Raw genomic sequence first — 22,281 nt, forward strand, 5'->3', positions numbered from 1 at the left:
TAGCATAATTCCCATTTGCATTTTCAATAAATTGTAAAAATTGAACAAAAAGGAATCAACACCAATTAAGATTTTGGATCATGGATTATTTTAAAAAGACTTTCCACGAGGAAACGGACGATAATCTTGGTTAAGGGTTATGAACAAACAAAGTTCTGACTAAACTACATATGTTAATTGTTTGCACCAATGTGGATTTTTTTTTAAATGGGCCAAGTGTCCATAATTTTGGGTGAACATGAGGGTTGGTATGTCAAAGATTACAGGTAGGCATCCATTCTTATAAATTTATAATCCAAGATTGCTCTGTGTTTGAAATAGGGCCCTCTGTACTCTTCATCCTAATTTCAGGGTACTTTCGTGTAATTTGACACACCCATCATTTGACATAAAATGGGATAAATTGTAATCTACACTATAAGACATATTTTAAAATAAATTTATTAGTTTTTTTGATATGATATTAGACAAAGATACGTGTAGATTGGTTGACTAAAAATAGTTGAACAGTTAGAATAATCTAACTGTGTCTCGGAACAAGCCTTCACCACCGGGGCCGGGGCAGATTTATCATTTTAATGATAGAACATTCCATCTAGTGTTCAAAATGTCCTTAAGAGGTTTTGCGGCCTGATATCTTTGACGCTTGCGTCAAGATTGTTTTCTTGTTGAAAGCATAACATATATAAAGACAAGACCCCTATAGAATTTACCATTTGCAATGTACTTTCACTTTCAAGTCTTAACAGTTTGACAAAATAAACAATGAAAAAAACTTTCCAGAGACTATCCAAGTCCAACTTGCCCTTCATTGATAAACACATTTTGTTTATGCAGTGATGGTTTTTACTAAGAGCACATAATTAATTAGGTGTATTTTTTGAAAATATATGCATACTTAAGAAGAATTTTTCTCAATTAATATTATTCCATGTATTTTTTTTATCAAGTGATACTTTCTATGTCTTAATCAATGAAAAATTTATAAACTGTAAAAGTTTTAACATTTTAGCCTCATATAGTTATGGGCTATTGTAAAAAAAAAAATGGACATGTTGACCTTTGACGAAACCTTAAACCACACTTTGCTTTGCTATTTGTATAGAGCGGACCTTCAGATATCCGGATGCTTCAGTATTCGGACGACTTTCATGGGAAAGGAATTTTTTAATGTTATTTTGTCTTGTTTAACTGGTTATTCAGATATCCGCACTCTTCACATATTTAGACAAATTGACTAGGAACCAAAGCGTCTGGATAAATGAGGCTCCACTGTATAAACTTCTTTAGTGATACAGCATCAATCTTTAGCTCGATTACAGACGATACAAATCCAAAATCACTTTGATTTCATTGGAGGGATCAATCTGGCAATATAGTAGAACTTCAAAACACAATAATGCACATCTTTTTACATAAAAACGTCTGGAAGATGCGTATCATATCAACAACCACAGGCTGGAAGATGCGTACCATATCAACAACCACAGGCACATTTTCCATATGAATATTCTTTTTCACTTATCCTTATATTTTCCTCACAGTAGCCCCCGCCATATGTGTTCAACCGATCCCTCTCCCAGTTAGGACACACAGCAAATGTCCTTCCAACAGTGGATACTTACTCCTTCATCCCATTGGAATTTTTGATGGTACTGTGTTAATACCCTGTTCACTTATTTGTATTGTTTGTAGATTCTTTAAATCGATGTTATTATTATCTACGCCCTTTTTAATTTGTCAAATACCACAGGCAAAGTAGGGCCATAACTGTACTATATGAGCATATGATTAGATTCTGGTACATATACATGTAATATACATTTTTATTGTATTAATGTGCTAAGAGATAGTACAGTAAAACTCGGTTATAACGAAGTCACAGGGACCTATGAAATCACTTCGCTCTATCCGAAATTCCTTATATCCGTATAAGGAATTCATTAAATTCATATAGTTGGGGATCCAAAATAACTTCGCTATATCCGTAAATTCGCAATATCCGTGTTCGTACTAAACGAGTTTTACTGTATACATTAAAAAAATGTTTGTTGGTTTATATAAATTGAGTTTACACTTCTTAGTCGGACCAAATTAAGTGAATGAATGCTAGGCATGTTATATGAATATTATTTTTGAGGAGAAAAACAATGTTGTAGTGGCGTATGAAGAATGGTTGAATTGCACTTAATGCATTCTATAAATCATGTACATTTGTATTTTATTTGATGATACGATCTCACATTTTTTTTCTCTGTCCAGGCTCCTGTAAATCTTACAGGAAAATGTCTCAATGATCTACCAGTTTATAATTTTAGGTTGCTTTGTGTGTTACTGGGAGGCACCAGGTTGGAGTCTAACTTAAATTCAAGCCTTTGAAACGGTAGTGTCTGTTCCTTCGCAAAGTCCAGCACTAGATCTGGAATGCATCGGACATAATAATAGGCTACTAGATATTCTGTTATTTAAAACAAATAAATATGTATTTCATTTTTTATTTAATAATCGTTATGATATACTGTATTTATATTTCATTTTTTAATTAATAATCGTTTTTATATAGTGTATTTATACAAGCGCAAGCACAACATATTCTCCGTGCATTCGCCTCGATCAATATCAATGTTCTTCTAGTGAATAACAAACCATATCAAAAACCAAAAGAGTCCATAATTGTATAATATTTACTTTTGCTATAAAGACATTGTTTTTGTGTCATTGAGCGGAGGTTTTGATAAACTTGAAGGACTTTTGTGGATCATGTGGCTTTCAGATCCTACGATCTATGAATTTCAATATGGCCGCCAGATGTTGAACTTTGATGAGAACCGCCTCTGTCAATCACCTCGTAGGAAGGCTGGTCAGTTCCTTTCTCGTTATTTTTCTTCCCGTAGTGAATAATGCCTTCGTTTTACTTTTATGTGATACATTTTAACTTAAATTTTAACTTAAATTATATACAAAACGAATAAAAGAAAACAGATAAATATATCCAATTCTTTTCAAGATTGGATTCACAGTATGTTTAAGTAAGAAAAAAAAATTGCCAATGAAAATGAGCAGTAATTTCAAAATAAACTGTCTTGATTTTGCCTCTGTAATGTAGATTTTAAACTCAAAAATTATACAAATGTTTCTTTTTTTCATTCTTTGGAAATTAAATTTTCTTTTGTGGATCATGTGGCTTTCAGATCCTACGATCTATGAATTTCAAGATGGCCGCCAGATGTTGAACTTTGATGAGAACCGCCTCTGTCAATCACCTCGTAGGAAGGCTGGTCAGTTCCTTTCTCGTTCTTTTTCTTCCCGTAGTGAATACTGCCTTCGTTTTACTTTTATGTGATACATTTTAACTTAAATTTTAACTTAAATTATATACAAAACGAATAAAAGAAAACAGATAAATATATCCAATTTTTTTCAAGATTGGATTCACAGTATGTTTAAGTAAGAAAAAAAACTTGCCAATGAAAATGAGCAGTAATTTCAAAATAAACTGTCTTGATTTTGCCTCTGTAATGTAGATTTTAAACTCAAAAATTATACAAATGTTTCTTTTTTTCATTCTTTGGAAATTAAATTTTCAACAAGCGCAAATGAAAACAATTTTCATGCAGTAGTGTGTTAATGTGTAATATACAAAAAAAAATGGTGATCATTCTCAAAGTCTAAATAAAAGTACATGTCGGGAGCTGAGCAGTCGCCTGTTCTGCAAATTATCCCATGTTTTCCACTATCATTGATGCCCTGGCACACTATACTAACTATACAGTGATTCCTTAAATAGCTTTCTTCATTTTTTTAATCGTACATAGAGCATGTACTTGCGTATCGATTCAACTGGAATAATTAAGATATCAACCTCATATGAAGGTGATGAGGATATACAGGTATTGCTACAAAAGTAAAGGGAATTGTCTTCGATAGAAATAAAACAAAAATTACTCAGCGGATATAAATATGAAATAGAGATTTCATCGGGAAAACTAAACATACCTGATGAAGTAAAGCACTATAAAGAAAAGTCCAACATCGATCAGGAGAGAAATAACCAAAACCGCTACTAATCCGGCAACGTTGTTTCTTTTGTCTTGACAGGAGCCTGTAAAATCTATTTTTAAGTTTAAAATAATTAATCTTTACTAATTGTCATTTACACTGAAAAAATCGTAATATTTGTCTTGACAGGAGCCTGTAAAATCTATTTTTAAGTTTAAAATAATTAATCTTTACTAATTGTCATTTACACTGAAAAAATCGTAATATTGTATTTTGAACAATGTATTTAAAATCCTCTTTCAAAAGTATTGTTAGAATATCAAAAATGTTTTGACGAACGTGTACAAATTGATGAATAAATGTCATTTCTGAGATGAAGGAATTACTTTTTTGGATGTGGGTTAACTGCATATGATGTACATTTGTGTGAAATTATATCGAATTCATGGAAACGGTTTACTAAAACACACATACCGTCAATGCCTTGTTCATCGCAGCGATTTCCTCGAAATCCATTACGGCAACTCCGAGGACAATATCCATCGACATTGTAGCAGGTGTCATTGTTAATGCAGTTTACACTACATATTTTCTCATAGTCTGCTAAATACTTGCAAGGGGGGCACTAAAATTGAGAAAAAAACAAGCAGTCTGTGCTAAAGGAAGAACTAATATGTATAGTTATTGCTTATGTACGTTCACCATTTTTAATGACGTTATCTCAAGAAAAAGCAATCAATTTAAAATGTGCAGTGATTTAGTGTTCTTGGTTTAATGCTCATGAACTTAGATTATCATCAACTAAGTCTCATTGTCTGGTATAATGAAAAATTCTTATATTTGCGTCAAATTAACTCAAGGATATTTTTTACACACATCATGCTTTCATTGCAATCATATCCCATCCATCCAGGTAGACATCCCTCACATTGACCAGTCACGAGATTGCAGGAAATGCTATTTCCACAATAGTCTGCAAATGATTTCTTGCATTCGGCTCCATATTTTCCAGCTGGACAGGCTTCAAAAAGCATTTACGTAAACATTGCTAAAACATTACTGTATTTAATTATACAACTTGTGCAAAAATGAATGATATTGATTGATTGATTGGTTGATTGAATGTTGTCCCTATTGAGAATTTCTCACTTATATGGAGACACCACCACTTGAATTGCAGGATACACACCATGATCCATACGGATGTATCAAATAGACAGAATATTCCATAGTCAGTTGGTATAAGAAAACGTCTGAAATCGAACATTTATTAGGAATATCATAATCTATAATCAGATTGTTTAAGGAATCCTTGTAGTTTGGTGGGTATGACAGGGCATCAACGGTATTTGGAAACGTTGGATAATTTGTTTAACGGACGAAGAATATTAGGCCTCCTTAGCTCATGTCCTTTCGCTTAGAAAAATTGACTTGTTGAATGAGTAAGAAATCAACTCACCTAATTTTCAAAGAGATATCAAAGACAAAACAGATAGAGATCTTAATATTGTGGAACATTTTCATGTCTGATACGAATACAGCTGATCACAAACTTCTGTTTCACATTGCTTAATCAAATGAAATGAAGCTACAGAGGATAACCTCGAATGGTTTTACCAGCACACAAGGACACACTAAGCGCATTGTGGACTCACTATTAAATAACACTGAGTTAGAATAACTCATAAAGTCATATGAATCATTAACGCCCTGTCACTCTGTATGCCATCAGGTCTGTCGTATGATTTTAGGGGTATTTTTCTTTATGCTTTTAGACAAAGATAGTAAGTCTATCTCCAGAAGATAAAGTTATTGTTTCCATTTTGTGCAGCTTCAACAAAAATTTGGCTTACGGTCTTCGGATTGGAAAATTATGCTTGCTGGTATGGGACTGGGATTATGTACGAAGGTCTCCCAAAACTTCGTAGACTGAGCTCATATTTTTTTAAGAAATTAAATCTTTATAAACTTATCTGGTTGGTTAAGGCGAGTTCTTGGCAGGAAATTACGAAGTTTTATCATGTTCACTTGAAAACAATTCGATTAAAACGATTTGAAATGATATCGTTCTTTAACACCCGGAGCAATTACTGCAAGTTAGAAAAAGACAAATGTTGATGGTTCAAATTTTAAAAACGATATTCGTTTTACCTGTGAGAATCATTCTCTTTATTGAATCAAAACGATTATAGAAATAAATGTGAAACATCTTAATTATTATGATATGATTAAACATTAAAATATGTAAATAAAGTATATGTATGTACACGAAGGAAAATATAATATTTTGAAAACCCTGTATTTCTATAGGCTTTTCGTCTTCTATGAATTTGAACAGTGGCATTCTTTCCAAAATTGTATGCCTGTCTTTTTATAGTTTTCGTTATTCACATACATAGAGAAACCATTTCAGAAATTTTAAATACTAAGCACCAGAAAATATTTCCTTGTCTATCAAACATTAATGACGCTTAAATTTCCATAAGAGCGAATTCAAGATCACAGGTCAGTGCGCCGCCTGTGTCTACGCAGCCGTCAATTTCAAAAAGTCGGATTTCAACCAAGTGTATATGAAACGTTATAAAATTCATATTTACTTATGCATCACACCAAAATTTGAGGAATTATAGTTTTTAATACAATATTAAGAATTTACATTTACATTTCCAAAATACTGTGTAGTAATTACTTTTCCATAGGATTTTAAATATTATATACAGATTTTTCATTGGAACTCTTAAGTACTGCACCACCTTCCTACTTGTACACCATACAATGAATTGCATCGTTTAGATAGGGTTACTTTTTGTAGTTACTCCATATTTGCCACTAAATTTATAAGTTAGTGTTGGTTTTATATATGTACAAAATTTTAATGATATATGACAATTTTCTCAAATTCATCTTCTTTCATTTCGTTAATTGATATCAAGAGAGCGATGCCAGATTTGCAGAAAAAAGTTTGTAGGCATGGGATATGTCTCATCTTTATTGACAAATCCGGACAATTTGCAAGTAATGATTAAATTATAATAGACAGTAACGTTCATTGGTTAGTTGGTGGTTGTTTTGATTTATACTCATAACAGGAACCTTAAATAATATCTATTTGAATATTTTAATGATGTACGTTACATATTCAAAATTTAAATCATAATGCTGTAATTATATTTTGTCAAAACTTTTGTAAAGTTATGTAACAGGGGAGATCTCTTTGTCATGTTCAGGGATTTTATAAAAGCAACTTGTGATGTCAGTATTGTCTGGATCTCCCCTTAGATTGTTGTTGTTATCATTATATAGAATGATAATATTTGATGTATTGTCATCTAATAAATGACAATATTCACACAATGTGCTATGTTATATTTGGATGGTTGATCGGTATGATATGATCACCAATATTACATAAAGCTTGTTTTGTTATCATTAAGCGAGAGATTTTGGTAAATATGGACGGATTGTGTGGCATTCAGTTCCTCGTATGCGTGGTTTTCAACATGGCTGACAGGTATTGATCTTTGCTGGAAACCTTCTCTGTCATTGACCTCGGATGTAGAATGGTCAGTTCCCTGTTTATTTTTCTTCTTTCTGAAGTGAACAATGTTTACTATTAGTTTGAAACTATACTGCATCATTACGTGTCCTGGAAATATTAAATAAAAAACTAATTATTAATAATAAATTTTATTTACGAATTTTATACAACTCTTAATTTAAAAAATGGTTTATTCCATAAAAATGATTTCCTAATATACAAATCTATATGAAAAAAGGCTTATGTTTAATGGACCTTCAAAAGAAATTCATGTTTGGCCGCAGAGAAAGATTTCAGACCTGCCCATGAGATGGTCCGTTTACATGTACTTCAGGAGGGAAGGATCATGCATCTGAATCTCAATTGCATTTGATGGTGTTCGAACGTGACAGAATTGATGGAGTTAATACAAGTTTACATTAGGAAAGACTGCACGAGTTACCCAGTAAATGCGTATAACATTTTTACTTCTAAATAATAAAAGGTATTACAAAACATTTATTTCATGTGTTCTTAGGCAAAATGCGTGTTGTTAACCCTCGGACCAAACGGATTCCTTTGGCCTATCGGACTCAGACAAACAGTGTGATTCTATATCCGATAAAATGCATGTTGCCCTCGAATACAGTCAATAGATATATATTTAACAAGGAACCATAGTCATAGTCCATATCAGGCACGTAGCATCGTTTTTGAAAGTGGAATGGGGGGGGGGGGCAACTAGAGAAACATTTTTTTTTTTTTACTTATCTTAAAAAGTTGACAAGCCAAAAAAAAAAAATCAAAAAACAAAACAAAAAGAACACGGAAAATTAAAAGTTGCCCAATCTGAAAAATCCTATTTCTTGGGGGTGGGGGTGGGTGGAGGGGTGTTGGTGGTGGTGGTATTGGCCAACTTTTACAAAGTCAAGTTACTTTCACTTCCAAAATTTTTCCCAACATTTTCCTACATTTCCTTGATATCACTATGCTATGGTAAAAAGTGTGTGTGTGGGGGGGGAGGGGCTGAATCCCCCCCCGGTTGCTTCGTCCCGGCATATTTATTTGAATATGTCTTCTAGATCTTGTTTCCATTTTAATAATACCTGATGAGTTTAATTACTGTAAAGAGGAATCCTACATTCAATATGAAGGAAATAACCAGTCCTGCTGTTAGGCCATAAACATAGTCTATTCCATAGATGCAAGATCCCGTAAGTGCTACTGTAACAAAAACATAAAGATTTATAATCACATTTACACCAATCAAAGCAGAGAATTTCCTGTCATCAGCATATTTTTCTGAATATGATTTACATAAAATGAGACAATTTCTTTTGACTGAAATTTCTAGAATATAACAATTGAAAATGTAAAATTTCATTCTTAACTTTTGTAACGCGTTAATCTTTGATTAATTATATTTCCTAAAATTTATATACATTTATGTTTAATGATGTGTCAATAAACCTATAAAATATGATTTCCTTATGTTTTATTATAGCATTAAATCTTTTGTTTGTTATTCAATCTTTGAAATTGTTTTGTGCTTTGAAAATGAACAGTTGATATATTTAATTTATTTCTCATACTCATGATCAGAAACTTTCTGATATATAACTATATGTAACTTGCATTTGGTTAGGATTACAATAAAGAAAATATTTTCTTTTTCGCACCAGGACTGTTTTGTTCATCACAGCGCTTTCCTCGAAATCCATCACGACAACCCCAGAGACAATGTCCATTGATGAAGTAGCAAGTATCATTGTTATCACAGTTTCCACTACAATTCCCTGCACAGTCTTCTCCAAAAGTTCCAGGTGGACATACTGAGGCAACAAATATATAAAACTGGTAACCGGTGCTACATATGACCTTATATGATGTTATGTTTATTCTTTGCTGGTATCAATAAAAAAAACCTAGTTTAAACATTTTATCTATGAAACCAAGGACGTGTATTAAAGTTTTTGGAATAAATACGTTTCTGACCGCTAAATAAATTAACAAATAAAACGAGTGAGGCTTTGTACATTCTACATGCAGTCGCTTTTATAATTGGTACATTTACGTATAGTACAAGTAACCCAACTCAACAGAAAACTTACGTGCGTCACATTTCTCGCCTTGAAATCCCGTCTCACATCCCTTCATACAATGCCCGTCAATATGGTAGCAAGTTTCATTATTCAAGCAATTTCCACTGCAGTTCTCTTTGCACATAAAGCCATAATTACCATTTCTACATTCTGAATAGAATGAAGAGAGTCCGGTTCGTGTAAGAATATTCAATTCAGATTACATGTACAATGTTGTACTTTCCAAAAACAAAAAAAAAAAAAAAAAAAAAACTATTACCCGAAGTACCAGTAACTATTATTGTAAGTTGAAGTTGCTTTTAATTTTAGAAATTAAAATTTTACAAAATGTTCATTGTACAAAATGTACCAAAAAAGTGTTAATAGGGTACAGGGTACATAAATATAAGTGGTTAAGTAATTTTTTTCTCAATCTTATCGGAAAGTTTTATGATTCGTTGATTATTGTTGATTGCGATTTGCAGAGCGTTTGTCTATACCTCAAAACCATAGAATATTTATGAGAAGAAACTCTAAAGTCTAAAATTTGGTTTTGATTATCTTGAATTCCATGTAACATATGTTCATTGAAAAATGCAATTTTATGTAACATACAATTTTTTAATGCATGTTGAAATTTTTAGTTTTTTTTAATATGTCAGAATTAATTCCAACTTTGAATTGATTTAAAATTTTGACTGAAGTTTGTTCTCCGTTTATGGTGTTCTATCCTAGAATCAGAGATCATGTCGTAGGATTGTCGAATCCTACTATGTGACGCAGAGATGAGACCTTTAAAGAAGCATCATAATGTAGTATGCTTAAGTTATTCTAATCTGACGTTTTTCATTCAACTTTTTACGTCAGTGCTTTTACTTTGAATTATATTTGGATATTTTCGTCAACGAGATCATGTAACTAGAAGCATACGGTTGATGTGGACGATAAGCACAGATTGACTCAATGCCACCTGATTGCTAATCCTGATGTTTAGAAGTCTGTGGTTGCTCTGGTACAAATTTTCCTTCTTTAGTAGAGTTGTTGAGCTTGATTACTGTTCTTTTCTTCATATTCCATTCACGAAAAATCATTACGGCAAGATTTTATATAATCATTGCTCGCAAAGGGTTCCTGATACAGTACTCTCCTCATATACCCTTGCTGTTAAAAACGATTGTTTTATTTCTGAAGTTGTGCTTAGAGTGGATCGACATTGATCGACCAATAAACAATTGTTTTTGTAAATGAAGATATCTGCTTTCGGGACATATTTTGACTACTTACTCTTGAGAATGAAAAACGCCAGTAAAAAGAAAAGACCACACGCTAATCTTGAGATATGTGCAAAATCAGAGTAAGATACTTTATAGGATGTTACATGTAGATGAACAATTTTAGTAACAAATGAAAAATTAATACTTTCTAGTTTAGTATTCTTAAAAGCTTTCATGATTTAGTTACGTTATTCATTTCTGTTGATGACGCAATTTGTTCCTGTTCAAAATTCAAATTCAGGTGGCAAAAAACAATCCCGTTTTTTCACAGCACCTTATGTTAAGGTTATATGATGAGATTAGCGTATTAGAAATCCTTATATACTACATCATTTTTTTTTGTTTCTTATGACTGAATAAATGGGTAAGTTTTCTCGTTTAATTGAAAGCAGCTTCTTTTGTTTAGTGAAATCTTTTGTTTAATCTAATGTATAAAATTTATCACTGTAGATCACTAAATTTTCGCCTCACCTTATTTTGGCGAGCTAATCATTGTCTCTTGAATAGCGAGATAAACTCTTCACGAATCGTGGTTACTGCTCTATATAATCTTAAGGAAGGCCATTATACTCGAGAATTATATTTTCGCGAGCAAACTGTCTCGCGTAATTAAATTTATAAAATAAAGCTCTCGAGAATAAAGAGTGATTTACAGTATGCAATTTTTTTGCAATACATAAAACAAAACCACCCATGCATTCTCCACTAAGTTTATTACAGGTTCTATTATGAAGACAGTTACCACTACACAGTTCAACACAATTTTCACCATAAGTACCAAAATCACATTCTGTATAATAAAAAATATGTAGTTATTTTAAATAATACATAGGAAAAGGCATTTAACAAGAAAAAACATTTTTATTCTGCCATCTCTCTCTCTCTTTCTTTCTTTCTTTCTCTCTCTCTCTCTCTCTCTCTCTCTCTCTCTCTCTCTATATATATATATATATATATATATCTATCGGTATATATATATATAATTTTGAAATAAGGCTCATTCTCAAGCCGAGTGTTTAATTTCCAAATGTCTTATGGAGTTTTGATAGACATATTTCAATCCAAGCGGGCAAAAAATGTGCGGTTGAATTTCTTTCATATTAATATAAAGAGAGATTTTGTTTCTTAGAACAAAATAACAAAGTTTTAGAAGCATTGAATTTGAGGAAAAATTTGACCTTTCTGTTGTGTTCTACCTTAAAGAATCGTTTTACTAATTTTTAAGCAGAATGTGGTCATTTTTTAACGATTCATAGCTAAAATTTTACCAAATTTTAACAACCTTTTTTTTCATTTGAAACGATATTAAAACAACAAAATACACACAAATCCATATAATACATGTAGTTGATGTCTTTAAAGGCAAAAACATTTAATAAAAATACTTAATAATAAGCAATGAAATATTGAGATGACAAACGAAAATCAATCTCAACAATATACATAGGGTCGACATATGAATGAATGTAGCTATTATTAAGGTAGGACACAATAGATATGCCAAATTTTTCCTCAAATTCACTTTTTTGCAACTTTGATATTTTGTTTCAGGATACAAAATTTCTCTTGATATGTGTTATGAAAGAAATTCAACCACACATCTTTTGCTTACATAGTCTGAAATATGGCCTATCAGACCCCTTTTAGAAGATTAGAAAATCAGACATTTGACTTGAGAATGAGCTTTATCTTAGAATTATCAATTGATCTATTGATCTTTGATATTAAATACTGTTCCTAATCTCCATATCATTCTATTGCAAATTCGTGTAATACTTTTAATAAAGATAACCTTTTTGTTACTTTAAATCAGTAAGTTATATTAATACTTAAAAATTTGAGTAAAATATTAAGTAAAAATAGAACATACGTAGCGTCGGAATTGAAAATTCACATATAAATATGCGACAGTTTAATTTAAAAAAAAATGTATAATTCAATTTTTAAAGGAAATCAACAGAATGATTCAAATAGGTCCCAGAATAAAATGATTAAAAACAAAGAAAAGAAACTAGTAGTTTCAGATATTTTGGCGATTAAAAGAATTTCAATGGCCAAAAAAAAAAACCCTGAAAGATTCAGTATATGACGTCACAATATTTGACCTTTGAGATCTTGAAATGACATTGACCTTTGTAGTACATGAAGAATGGAGACTCCTTTTATACGTCTCAAAATATATGCCCTCTACTATATATGTGTGATATAATGAAATCTATTTCTATATGTATTTATTCGTTTTTTATTTATTCTTTCATATCGTTTTGAGATTTATAATCTTAAAAAAACTTGATTAACTAAAAGTTATATTGCGCAAATAAATTCAGTTGCCTGAGTAAAGTTTTATTCTGTGATTTCATTGGATTGTTTATTTCTTATTTTGTCATCCAATCATACATTTTTCATTATATGTATGAATTTACCGCGCTTTACCTATGTATGTCAGTAATACGTTTCCAAGAAAGAAGTTCAGTGTATATTTATAATCCAGTATCCATCATACTCATCTTATGGCATGTAACTTGTATATTTTATTATGTGTTTCCTATCATATACAGATTTGATTAACATTATTATTTTGATTGCAAACTTTTTACTTAATTGTATTTTTGCATTCAATGTAGTAACGGAGTAATAATGAGTCTGTAAGATTTCAATTTGATTTGTTTACAGTACACATTTTTTCATAGAGTTCAATTTTCTTAAACTTTTACTGTAGGTAAATATCTCATATGTTAATTATTTTCAATTTCTGTGATTTTGACTTATTATGTACTTGTTTATTTTAGATCAATGCCTTTATTTCCTTAATAAATTATGAGAACACCATCTGCCTTACTGCTGGGTTACATGTGGAACAAAAGTTTCACTGCATTTTATAATAGACCATTAAATACTTGTTTATTGCACGTAGATATCATAAACACATTCCAATATGTAAGTTCCCAAGTGACCAATGTATAGGATTCTCAGATTTTTTCATAAAATATGACGCAAACCTGCAATATCTTATTTTTTTCTTCCGGGGATCATTCAATGTTGTCAATGTAGTAATATTATTCTTTTTTTTTCTCCAGTTCTTTTAAAGAAATAGGTTAAAATAAAATCCATCTTAATTGACAATAGTTGGTCGATATATCTAAATAACGAGTTGAAGGTCATAGACAGTGTGGCTCTTTTCTCATGTATAAGTTTTACATGTATGTATAGGCAAATATTCAACATAAAATGTGATGGATGTAAAGCAACAACAAATAAATTATGTTGTTTTTACCTTGTTCACATTTCGAGCCACGATAACCCGGTTTACATCCGTCATAGCAATCCCCGGTTTCTCTGTTACAATCTTCTTTCTCTTTTGCACAGTTTCTACTACAATGCTTTACACAGTTTTCGCCGTACATTCCATGAAAACATGCTGTTGAAGAATGATCCTTCCCAATTTCACAATATTGCAAACAGTTTAAATGAAAATACATTTTTTTTAAAGTTGAAATGCAAATGGGTGTTTGAATGGGTGTGTGAGTGCTAAATAGTCATTGTAATTTTGTTTCTAAATTAATTTGATAATGTATATGAAATCAGTCATAAAGTATACTACATTTCAATATATGACAATCGTATATCTCAAAATTCCAAATATAAGCCAATCAGAGTTTTTTGGTTTTGATTTTTATTTCATGTTAGATTGCCACGAATAACTTACTTTCATTGCAGTCGTATCCCATCCATCCTGATATACATCCCTCACACTGACCAGTCACGTGATTACAGAAATTATTTTTACATCGTTCTGGACATGTTCTCCTACATTCTGCACCATAATATCCATGTGGACAAGCTTATATATATATATATATATATATTTATATATATATTTATATATATATATATATATATATATATATATATATATATATATAAACTGGGTTGGATCAGTTTATGCTTAATAAACCGCGAAGCGGTTTATAAAAAAGCGTAAACTGTTCCAACCCAGTTTATACCATATAAAATGGTTAGCTATTAAATTCATTGTTTACAATTTAATTTTCATTCATTTGATGAAGACAAAAGATGATTGTTTTAACAAAATGACTTCGATTTGTTCAAAATTTGAATGTAACGTCAGGCGGATCGATACGTTTTTGACACAAGTCATTGTGACGTAGGCAACCCATTTTATACGATATAAAGTAAATTTTTTATCCAATCAAATACAGCGTTACAACCAAAATTAAATTATTCAACTATAAAACTCGTATGCATTTTTGTTAAACTGGATGGCGTTTTCTTCGAGTTTTCGATGACGAAGTACAATAGTACGGAAGCATAAATGTCTCTACACATGTTGTGTAAAAACTTGTAAATTGTCATATTTTATTACATTGTCTAATCAACATATTATATTAAGTTTTCTTAAAAATAACTCTTTATTAATATTCATACTTAAATTGCATTTTAAAAAAATTAATTACACAATTGAATGCACCTTTTTTATTTTAATTCATTTTATTGCTATAAGTGTCATCTACATACATTGTAATAAATATTTTGACTTTTTAAGATCAAAGAAAGATGTAAAATATATAAAGATAAAAGAGCCTGAGGTAAGTGATGAGTGGGGAAATTTTGAGAGCTTATTTTGGAAATCTGTAAGGTGACTTCACTCTTATTGAATTTTGCTTGGGGGAAAATGTTTGACGGCTATGTTTTAATACAGATGACGATATTGAGTAGAAAATGTCCTCAAATGTGTCGGTAATTTCATTTTTTTATGAAATATCTTGTACCAAAGTAATAGTATAACTTTTCCTAAGCACATTTGAGGTTAACAAGGATGCAAAAAATGAAGTAAATAATAATTATGTCAATCAGCTGCGCTGAAGAGATAATGTGAAAACAATTCAAAAATTATAAATAACCGGCACGTAATCGACGAAGTCATGTGATATCATAACAATTTTTTTTTCAGTGTATGTACATTTGTAAATTTAATGATGCAAATATACAATTCTGGAAAAACTTTTTTTATACCCTTGGAAAAAAACTTTTTTCCTTTTTTTAAAAAAATAATTAATTGCATTTTCAAAAACTTTTTTACAAAAAGAAAAGGAAAAATATTGAGAGAGAGAGAGAGACTGAGAGAGAGGGAGGACAGAGAGAGAGAGAAGGACAGAGAAGTCAAGCTAATAAATCAGTCAATGGCCTTCAGCTTTCATCAAAATCATAAAAAGAAAATGTAGTTTTATATAGCTAAGAGAACCCTTTATACAAATTCCTCATACTTTAAGTGCACATAACATACAAATAAAAATCAAAATTAACCTTGCAATGCAAACTCTACCAAGAGTTATCGTTCCACGTCTGTCAACGCGTCTGTCAACGTCTTTAAAAAAGTGTGGAAAGCGGAGGAACATGAATTATTTTTAAATGCTCTTTGAAATGACCAACAAGAAGATTCCACCTTTACATTTTTTATGTGTGTCAATGCTGCAAGTTGTTTGTCTATGAAAACTAAACCATATTGGTTTTTATTAGTCTTACGTTTTAAAATTTCCACTTTCGTAATATCCGCTGAGTAATATTTTTTTTGCAAGACAAGGTGAGAGAGCGATATCTGTTTCTAATTCTTATGCATTAACTTTTATTTAAGATGTTAAGCAAGAATACAAGACCGCTGATATTCTTGTTTCCTAAGCTTGAAAAAGACGTTTATCGTAATCTAATAACCAAGCACTATGATAAACGTGAGGACCATAATTTTGCAATCGTCACCGTCCCTTACTTATGCAGCAATAAACTTTCATCACCTGTAACGGAATCTATATATCTCAGTTGATTCTGCGTATGAAAAATTTCTTAAAGGAGGGAAGTTATTGACACACACATTGATGGGGCGGGAATATCGGTGATCTCGTTTGTGGTCATGGTTTCATGAGTTCTGTGGTCGATGCAAAGGTCTTTTCATTAAATGCTATTTATTGTTGGATCAGATGCTTGTCGGCGTATTTCATACCAATTATTGTAATATTATTTGCAAATTGTGTTGGCGTCGGTTTTTTCCCGATCATACCAAAGAGCAAGCGGCGGGTGTGACCTGGCAGGGGATGCTCAATACTCCGTAGCATTTGATCTCATATTTTGGAGGTCCGTGTTTTTTCTGCTCTTTTAGTATTGTTTTATGGATCTTGAATACTATTCGATATCTCTATATATTTCATTTTTTTAATACCTTGATGGAATACATTATTTGAAGGAAAATAAGAGGTTATAACAGATATTGATAAGACATTATTAGACAATGTAATACGATATAATACAAGACCTTTGGCTTTAGTTATAATATGTTATATAAGAAAATGTAATTTTGTATGATTTTTCAGTAAGGACATATGCTACGTATCTTACCTGAAAATAATTTTTCACGATATTCTTAATCTAAGATTATAGTGTCATCAGATGTTCATTAAAAATCAGCATGCATTACAAACGGATTTTGAAATATAAAATTTTATGAAAATTTTTGGATGATTCAAAGAAAAATATATAAAAATTACGAAACATATTTTCTAGATGTTTCTTTTATCCAAAATTGTTTTTGAATAAGTGTACATTACCATACGTAGAAAGTAAAATAAAACACACAGTTTCTTCAATAATTAAAACTCTTCAGCTCCATGGAAAAAGACAGAAAAGTTCAAACTACGTTGACCTTAAATTTAGCTATCTGTATCTAGATTTCTTAATATAATTATATTAGATTAAAACAGGGACTCCAAATTCTAGAATATACAATGATTCAAATAAGAATATGCTCAAAAGATCCGTATCGAACCTCTTTAAATTACATGTACATAAGTATAGCTTACCATCAATACATTTTCCCCCAATCCAGCCCTCTTTACATCCAGCACAAGTTCCGTTAGTTATATAACACCTTCTCTCTTGACAGTTTGTAGGACAGGACTTATTACAGAAACGTCCATAAACACCATCTCTAGCACAACCTTAAAACGTATATTTGTCATTGAAAATGCTTGTTGTTGCTATTTTCTATTTCTGTCTTTTTTTGCAATATGTCTTATTTAGTCCTTCAAATAAATTGTAATCAATTAAGGTGAATTAAATGTTCGTAATGTCAAAGTTTTGTGATTTCCCGTTCCAAAATCACGAAACATTTACATTGTGAATATCGGTTACATTCAAAAGAAATCAATTTACCTTGTACTATGACTTCACACAGCTGTGTATAGGTATATATTTGATTGCCAGGATACGTCACACCGGGAACTCTTTCATTGTAGAAGATTACATACCGACCAAAGGAAACACATACATGAGTAACGTGAAGATCGGGTAACTCCGGTCCAGTATGACTGTAACACAAGTAAGCCTCGTGTAGGAGACTGAAGTCTGAACTGTTAGAGATGTAGAGTTTGTATCCATACATACGCTCTCTCTGTCGTTGTTCTATATTGTAATTTTAAAAATTATTAAGATTGTTTCACATACACAATACATCTTTCATTATGTGCATTACTGATGGACAGTAATCATGCTCCTTAATTTATTATAGTAGAATTTTTGTGAGGAAAAACGACATTTGCTGTGGCGTCAACTAATCATTTAGATAAAACACTAAATTTCAACAAAACAGAATATATTTTTTTTTAATTTACTGACTATTAATAAAATATGAAGATATTCATTTTTTCAAAATACAGAACTGAATCAAAAAGATTTTAATATGTTTTCCCTTAGATTGAGCATGTTGAGGTAGAAGTATTTTTATTACTTACCGTAACCATTAGAATCGCTGAAGTAAATCTCTACGTCATAAATACTCTTGATGTTTCCGATATCTACGTACCACCATGTTGGATTGGAAGCATCAGAAGAACAGGTGGATGGGGATCTGTCTACAGCATTTTGAGCAACACCAATAAAAAAATAATCTTTGTATTGTTTTGATGGCTTATGTGCTGATATGTCGTCTGAAAATACATGCAAAAAGCTCTAATGGACACAAAAATGCAACTCAAAATCTAGCCTATTCAGCGGTGCATTAGAAAAATCATAATTATACATGTACGTATTGTTCCATCTTGGACAAGTTGAAGAATTAAGCAATATAGAATTTTGTATGATATACTGTCAAACCATTTTTAGCCATCATTGCTGTGCTTTTTTGTGTTTTATTGTCAACACCTTGACACAATTTTGTAAATAAAAGTTATTGTATGAGTTGTGTAATATCATTGTCTATCATCATTGTTCTTTCTGTCGTTTATTTCCTCAAAAGTGACCATTCTAATTCTTACTTTAGATGAGGATTTTTATGCTTGGATTGTGTCAATGTAATACAAAGTCACATGACGTGCCAAACAGAGCATCAACCGACCAGCTATTCAAAATATTTATTAATATATTTTCTGGATTATTTTAACAATATATAATGGATATAATATAAATACACACACAATGCTTTTTTCTACTCCATACGCATGAAAAAAGCAGAAGGAGATAAATTTAAGATACAGTAAAACGTTATTTTTTACAATGAAATGTAAATAAAAAAAATCACTTCATGGTTTGTTGGGTATGCCACGCACATCAACGATGGTTGTAAATGTTGAATAATTTACGCATAACGGACTTCACCTTCGCATCTCCAACAAACTAAAGAGGGATTCATTTAGTATAATGATATTTAATTCATCAGCTAGTATATAGAGAATAATACAAAACCTTTTCCATATCATATCCTGTATCAATCCGAGACACCAATATTAGCCGGAGGACCGACGACCAGAGGACTGATACAAGATGTGATGTGGAAAAAAATGTTTTATTATGTTTATTACATAGTTAGAAATAAATTACAGGTCACTTAAGTTGAGAAGAAAATAAGTAAATACACATGCACGGACTTCATACATATATACGATCTATTGTCTCGTGCAGTTTGGCTTTGTTTCTACTTCTCTTTCAAATGTGCCCGATCCGTAATTTTGATATTTATTTATTGGTCATTTAGATTATCATTCTTTCAAAAACTTTAAGTTAGAATTAAGAAAATATATGTACCCCCAAAATGTATGTATGTTCACAATTACTGTTTATTAGATTTAATTTACTAGGGGTGTACTATTGATCTTATGGGTCCCGCAAATCCATATCAGCCCTGCAAATCCTGCAGGGCTGATACGGCTATTGTGACGTCAGGCATATCACATATGCAAAAATTCTGTATTTATTATCAAGTATGTAATAAATGAAGTTATTATTAGCATTGGTGCTTTGTGTAGTATAACGTAAATTCAAGAACCTCTCCACAAAACGAAAAAATGAAATTAAAAAAAAAGTCTTTCTGAATTTGAAATGCTATTTCTGACGATTGAATGTTTACTTCTGCATGGTAATTTAAAAACGATTTATTAAAGAAAGGGAGCAAAACTTTAAAATATTTTGTTGAGATAAAAAATTGTCATACAAACCGTATCCTGTAGAAAACTCCATACTGACGAAGTAGAGAAGTAAACATTTGAAAACTATACGCATTTTAAATTTTGTTTTCCAGATTTTATGTATATTAGTCAATGACTTGCACATTATTGGTGATCCAATATGCATTAAGGTTAGTGTTTTTTTTTTTAGATAAAAAAGCCATTTACCTCTTGATAAAAATATTTGACAAACTTTAAATCGCTTAGTTTTACTATTGGAAGGAAAAGCGTAGATATCGTTTAGTTCCAACTTCGTCTGGCAGAAAATCGATCATCTAACATAGGTAGCAAAGACATACAATTCACTGTAGTCTTATTTTTGGTAAATTTTTTTAAATAATGGCCAGAGAAATAAAGTCCCAATGTGTTATTGTTCTTCCCTTGGAGGAGAGTTAAAATATGATGGCATAATCAATATTTTCTCAGTTGTAGCAATATTGTATAAATATTTTCTGTTCAAATAATTCACAGTGTAAAACTTCGTTAATTAGAGGAGTACTTTTATTTCACTTTAAACATGTTGAATATTCCACAACTTATATGTCAAGTAATAAACTCAAATAAATAAATATCTTTCAGACAATTAGTAATGCTGGTATTTATTTAATTTCATATTTTTCTTATTCAGTTACATTTCATCGTTGATTCATTCACCCTGATACCTTACAACAGCCTATTTATATATCTAATGACATTTTTGTGAAAGGAAAGAAAATCTCCAGTTTGTCTCACTTTTGATAGTATTTTTCATAATATGGAAAATACCATGTTTATTCTATTAATTTCAGTGTATTGAATACGTTGATCATATAATTATAAGAAATTCATCTCAAAACTGAGGAATTCAGATTAGTAATTAAAATATGAAAATAAAAATTGGAATAGCAGTCTGAAACTTGTTAAAATCAAAATTCCCATACGTAAAATGGGGTTCAAAATTCAACAGGAAAAATATATAAAAAAAAATATAGAAAAATCTTTTTAAAATTTTCTTAAGGAAAGATAAAACAAACAATTTTTTTCTTTGAAATGGATTTAATATCATGTCACAAGTTAAGAAAAGTCGATAATTCATAGCATTTTTTCTCCTAAAAACTGAAAAATGAAATAGACTTGTAATATATTACTAATATTTCAATGAAAAAATACATATAGACAAATAACACTCAGTAAAGGTTTACAGGTGAAAACAAATTACAAAATATGTTACCTTGGTGCTAAAAGTGTAATATAAACTTTAGAAAAATACACCAAGCCAGGTGAATTTTATGAGAAAATACAAAATGACAAAAAATAACCAATAAAACATAGGCTGATTTTTGCCATTTTGCTTTTCTTAATAAAATTCACCTGGCTTGGTATATTTTTCTAAAGTTTAAATTATACTTTTTCCACCAACGTAACATATTCTGAAATTTGTTTTAATTTGTAAACCTTTACTGAGTGTGTTCTGTCCATATTTGTAATTATATTGAAATATTACTAATATTTTCCAAGTGTATTTCATTTTCCGTTCTTAAAAGAAACAAATCTATGAATTATCCTCTTTTCTAAACTTGTGACATGATATTAAGAAAAATATTGTTTATATCATCTGTCCTTAAGCAGCAGGTTATAATTTATCAAGATGCATTATTATCCTTTTGTGTTTTGACTACTCCTTGTCAGATAATCTTCTGTCAAAAAAAGCAATACTGCATACGATCAACACATTCAGTTATGATAAAGCAATCTTTTAACAAAAATTGTTCATAGAAACCTTATCATTTTATTTTTTTTAAAATGCTCCTTCACCATTGCATTCAATTTCTTATCTCAATATTTTTTCCACAATATTATTGTTTTCATGAAACATAAACATGCTTCAAGATGTTTTTGTTAAGTTGCTAAGATCGCTTTACTGG

General features: G+C 30.7%; 2 protein-coding genes and 1 long non-coding RNA gene across 3 annotated transcripts; all 3 read right to left on the bottom strand.

The window, feature by feature from the left end:
* Positions 1 to 3,215: 3,215 nt before the first annotated feature.
* On the bottom strand, positions 3,216 to 4,627 carry LOC134271764 (uncharacterized). The gene is made up of 3 exons (XR_009993085.1): positions 4,474 to 4,627; positions 3,993 to 4,111; positions 3,216 to 3,302 (listed from the first exon to the last, which is right to left on the bottom strand). It is a non-coding gene; the product is annotated as an uncharacterized LOC134271764 (long non-coding RNA).
* A 1,870-nt stretch (positions 4,628 to 6,497) lies between these two features.
* On the bottom strand, positions 6,498 to 9,764 carry LOC134271754 (multiple epidermal growth factor-like domains protein 10). The gene is made up of 4 exons (XM_062753967.1): positions 9,628 to 9,764; positions 9,196 to 9,348; positions 8,623 to 8,740; positions 6,498 to 7,590 (listed from the first exon to the last, which is right to left on the bottom strand). The coding sequence occupies exons 1-4, from the start codon at positions 9,740 to 9,742 to the stop codon at positions 7,404 to 7,406; spliced, it is 573 nt and encodes a 190-aa protein (XP_062609951.1). The 5' UTR covers positions 9,743 to 9,764; the 3' UTR covers positions 6,498 to 7,403.
* A 1,295-nt stretch (positions 9,765 to 11,059) lies between these two features.
* LOC134271695 (multiple epidermal growth factor-like domains protein 10) lies at positions 11,060 to 20,483 on the bottom strand. Its single transcript, XM_062753908.1, has 8 exons — positions 20,369 to 20,483; positions 18,671 to 18,865; positions 18,093 to 18,341; positions 17,741 to 17,878; positions 14,578 to 14,712; positions 14,146 to 14,289; positions 11,560 to 11,661; positions 11,060 to 11,091 (listed from the first exon to the last, which is right to left on the bottom strand). The coding sequence occupies exons 1-8, from the start codon at positions 20,481 to 20,483 to the stop codon at positions 11,060 to 11,062; spliced, it is 1,110 nt and encodes a 369-aa protein (XP_062609892.1).
* Positions 20,484 to 22,281: the final 1,798 nt, after the last annotated feature.

The sequence above is a fragment of the Saccostrea cucullata genome, unplaced genomic scaffold, assembly GCF_032062105.1.
Source record: "Saccostrea cucullata isolate Sc308-1 unplaced genomic scaffold, CSIRO_AGI_Scuc_v1 ctg2287, whole genome shotgun sequence".
Taxonomy (NCBI): domain Eukaryota; kingdom Metazoa; phylum Mollusca; class Bivalvia; order Ostreida; family Ostreidae; genus Saccostrea; species Saccostrea cuccullata.

Excerpts from the sequence above, each read along its gene's own strand:
- LOC134271754 (XM_062753967.1), bottom strand. The coding sequence starts at position 9,742 with ATGTGCAAAGAGAACTGCAGTGGAAATTGCTTGAATAATGAAACTTGC. Across the intron at positions 9,349-9,627 it reads AGGCGAGAAATGTGACGCAC|TATGTCCACCTGGAACTTTT; the intron begins GTAAGTTTTCTG and ends TTGTTGCCTCAG. Across the intron at positions 7,591-8,622 it reads ACAGTAATTAAACTCATCAG|AAAGAAGAAAAATAAACAGG; the intron begins GTATTATTAAAA and ends TGTTCACTTCAG.
- LOC134271695 (XM_062753908.1), bottom strand. The coding sequence starts at position 20,483 with ATGTGCAAGTCATTGACTAATATACATAAAATCTGGAAAACAAAATTT. Across the intron at positions 18,866-20,368 it reads GGAGTTTTCTACAGGATACG|ACGACATATCAGCACATAAG; the intron begins GTTTGTATGACA and ends ATGTATTTTCAG. Across the intron at positions 11,092-11,559 it reads TAGTGGAGAATGCATGGGTG|GAACAAATTGCGTCATCAAC; the intron begins GTTTTGTTTTAT and ends AATTTTGAACAG.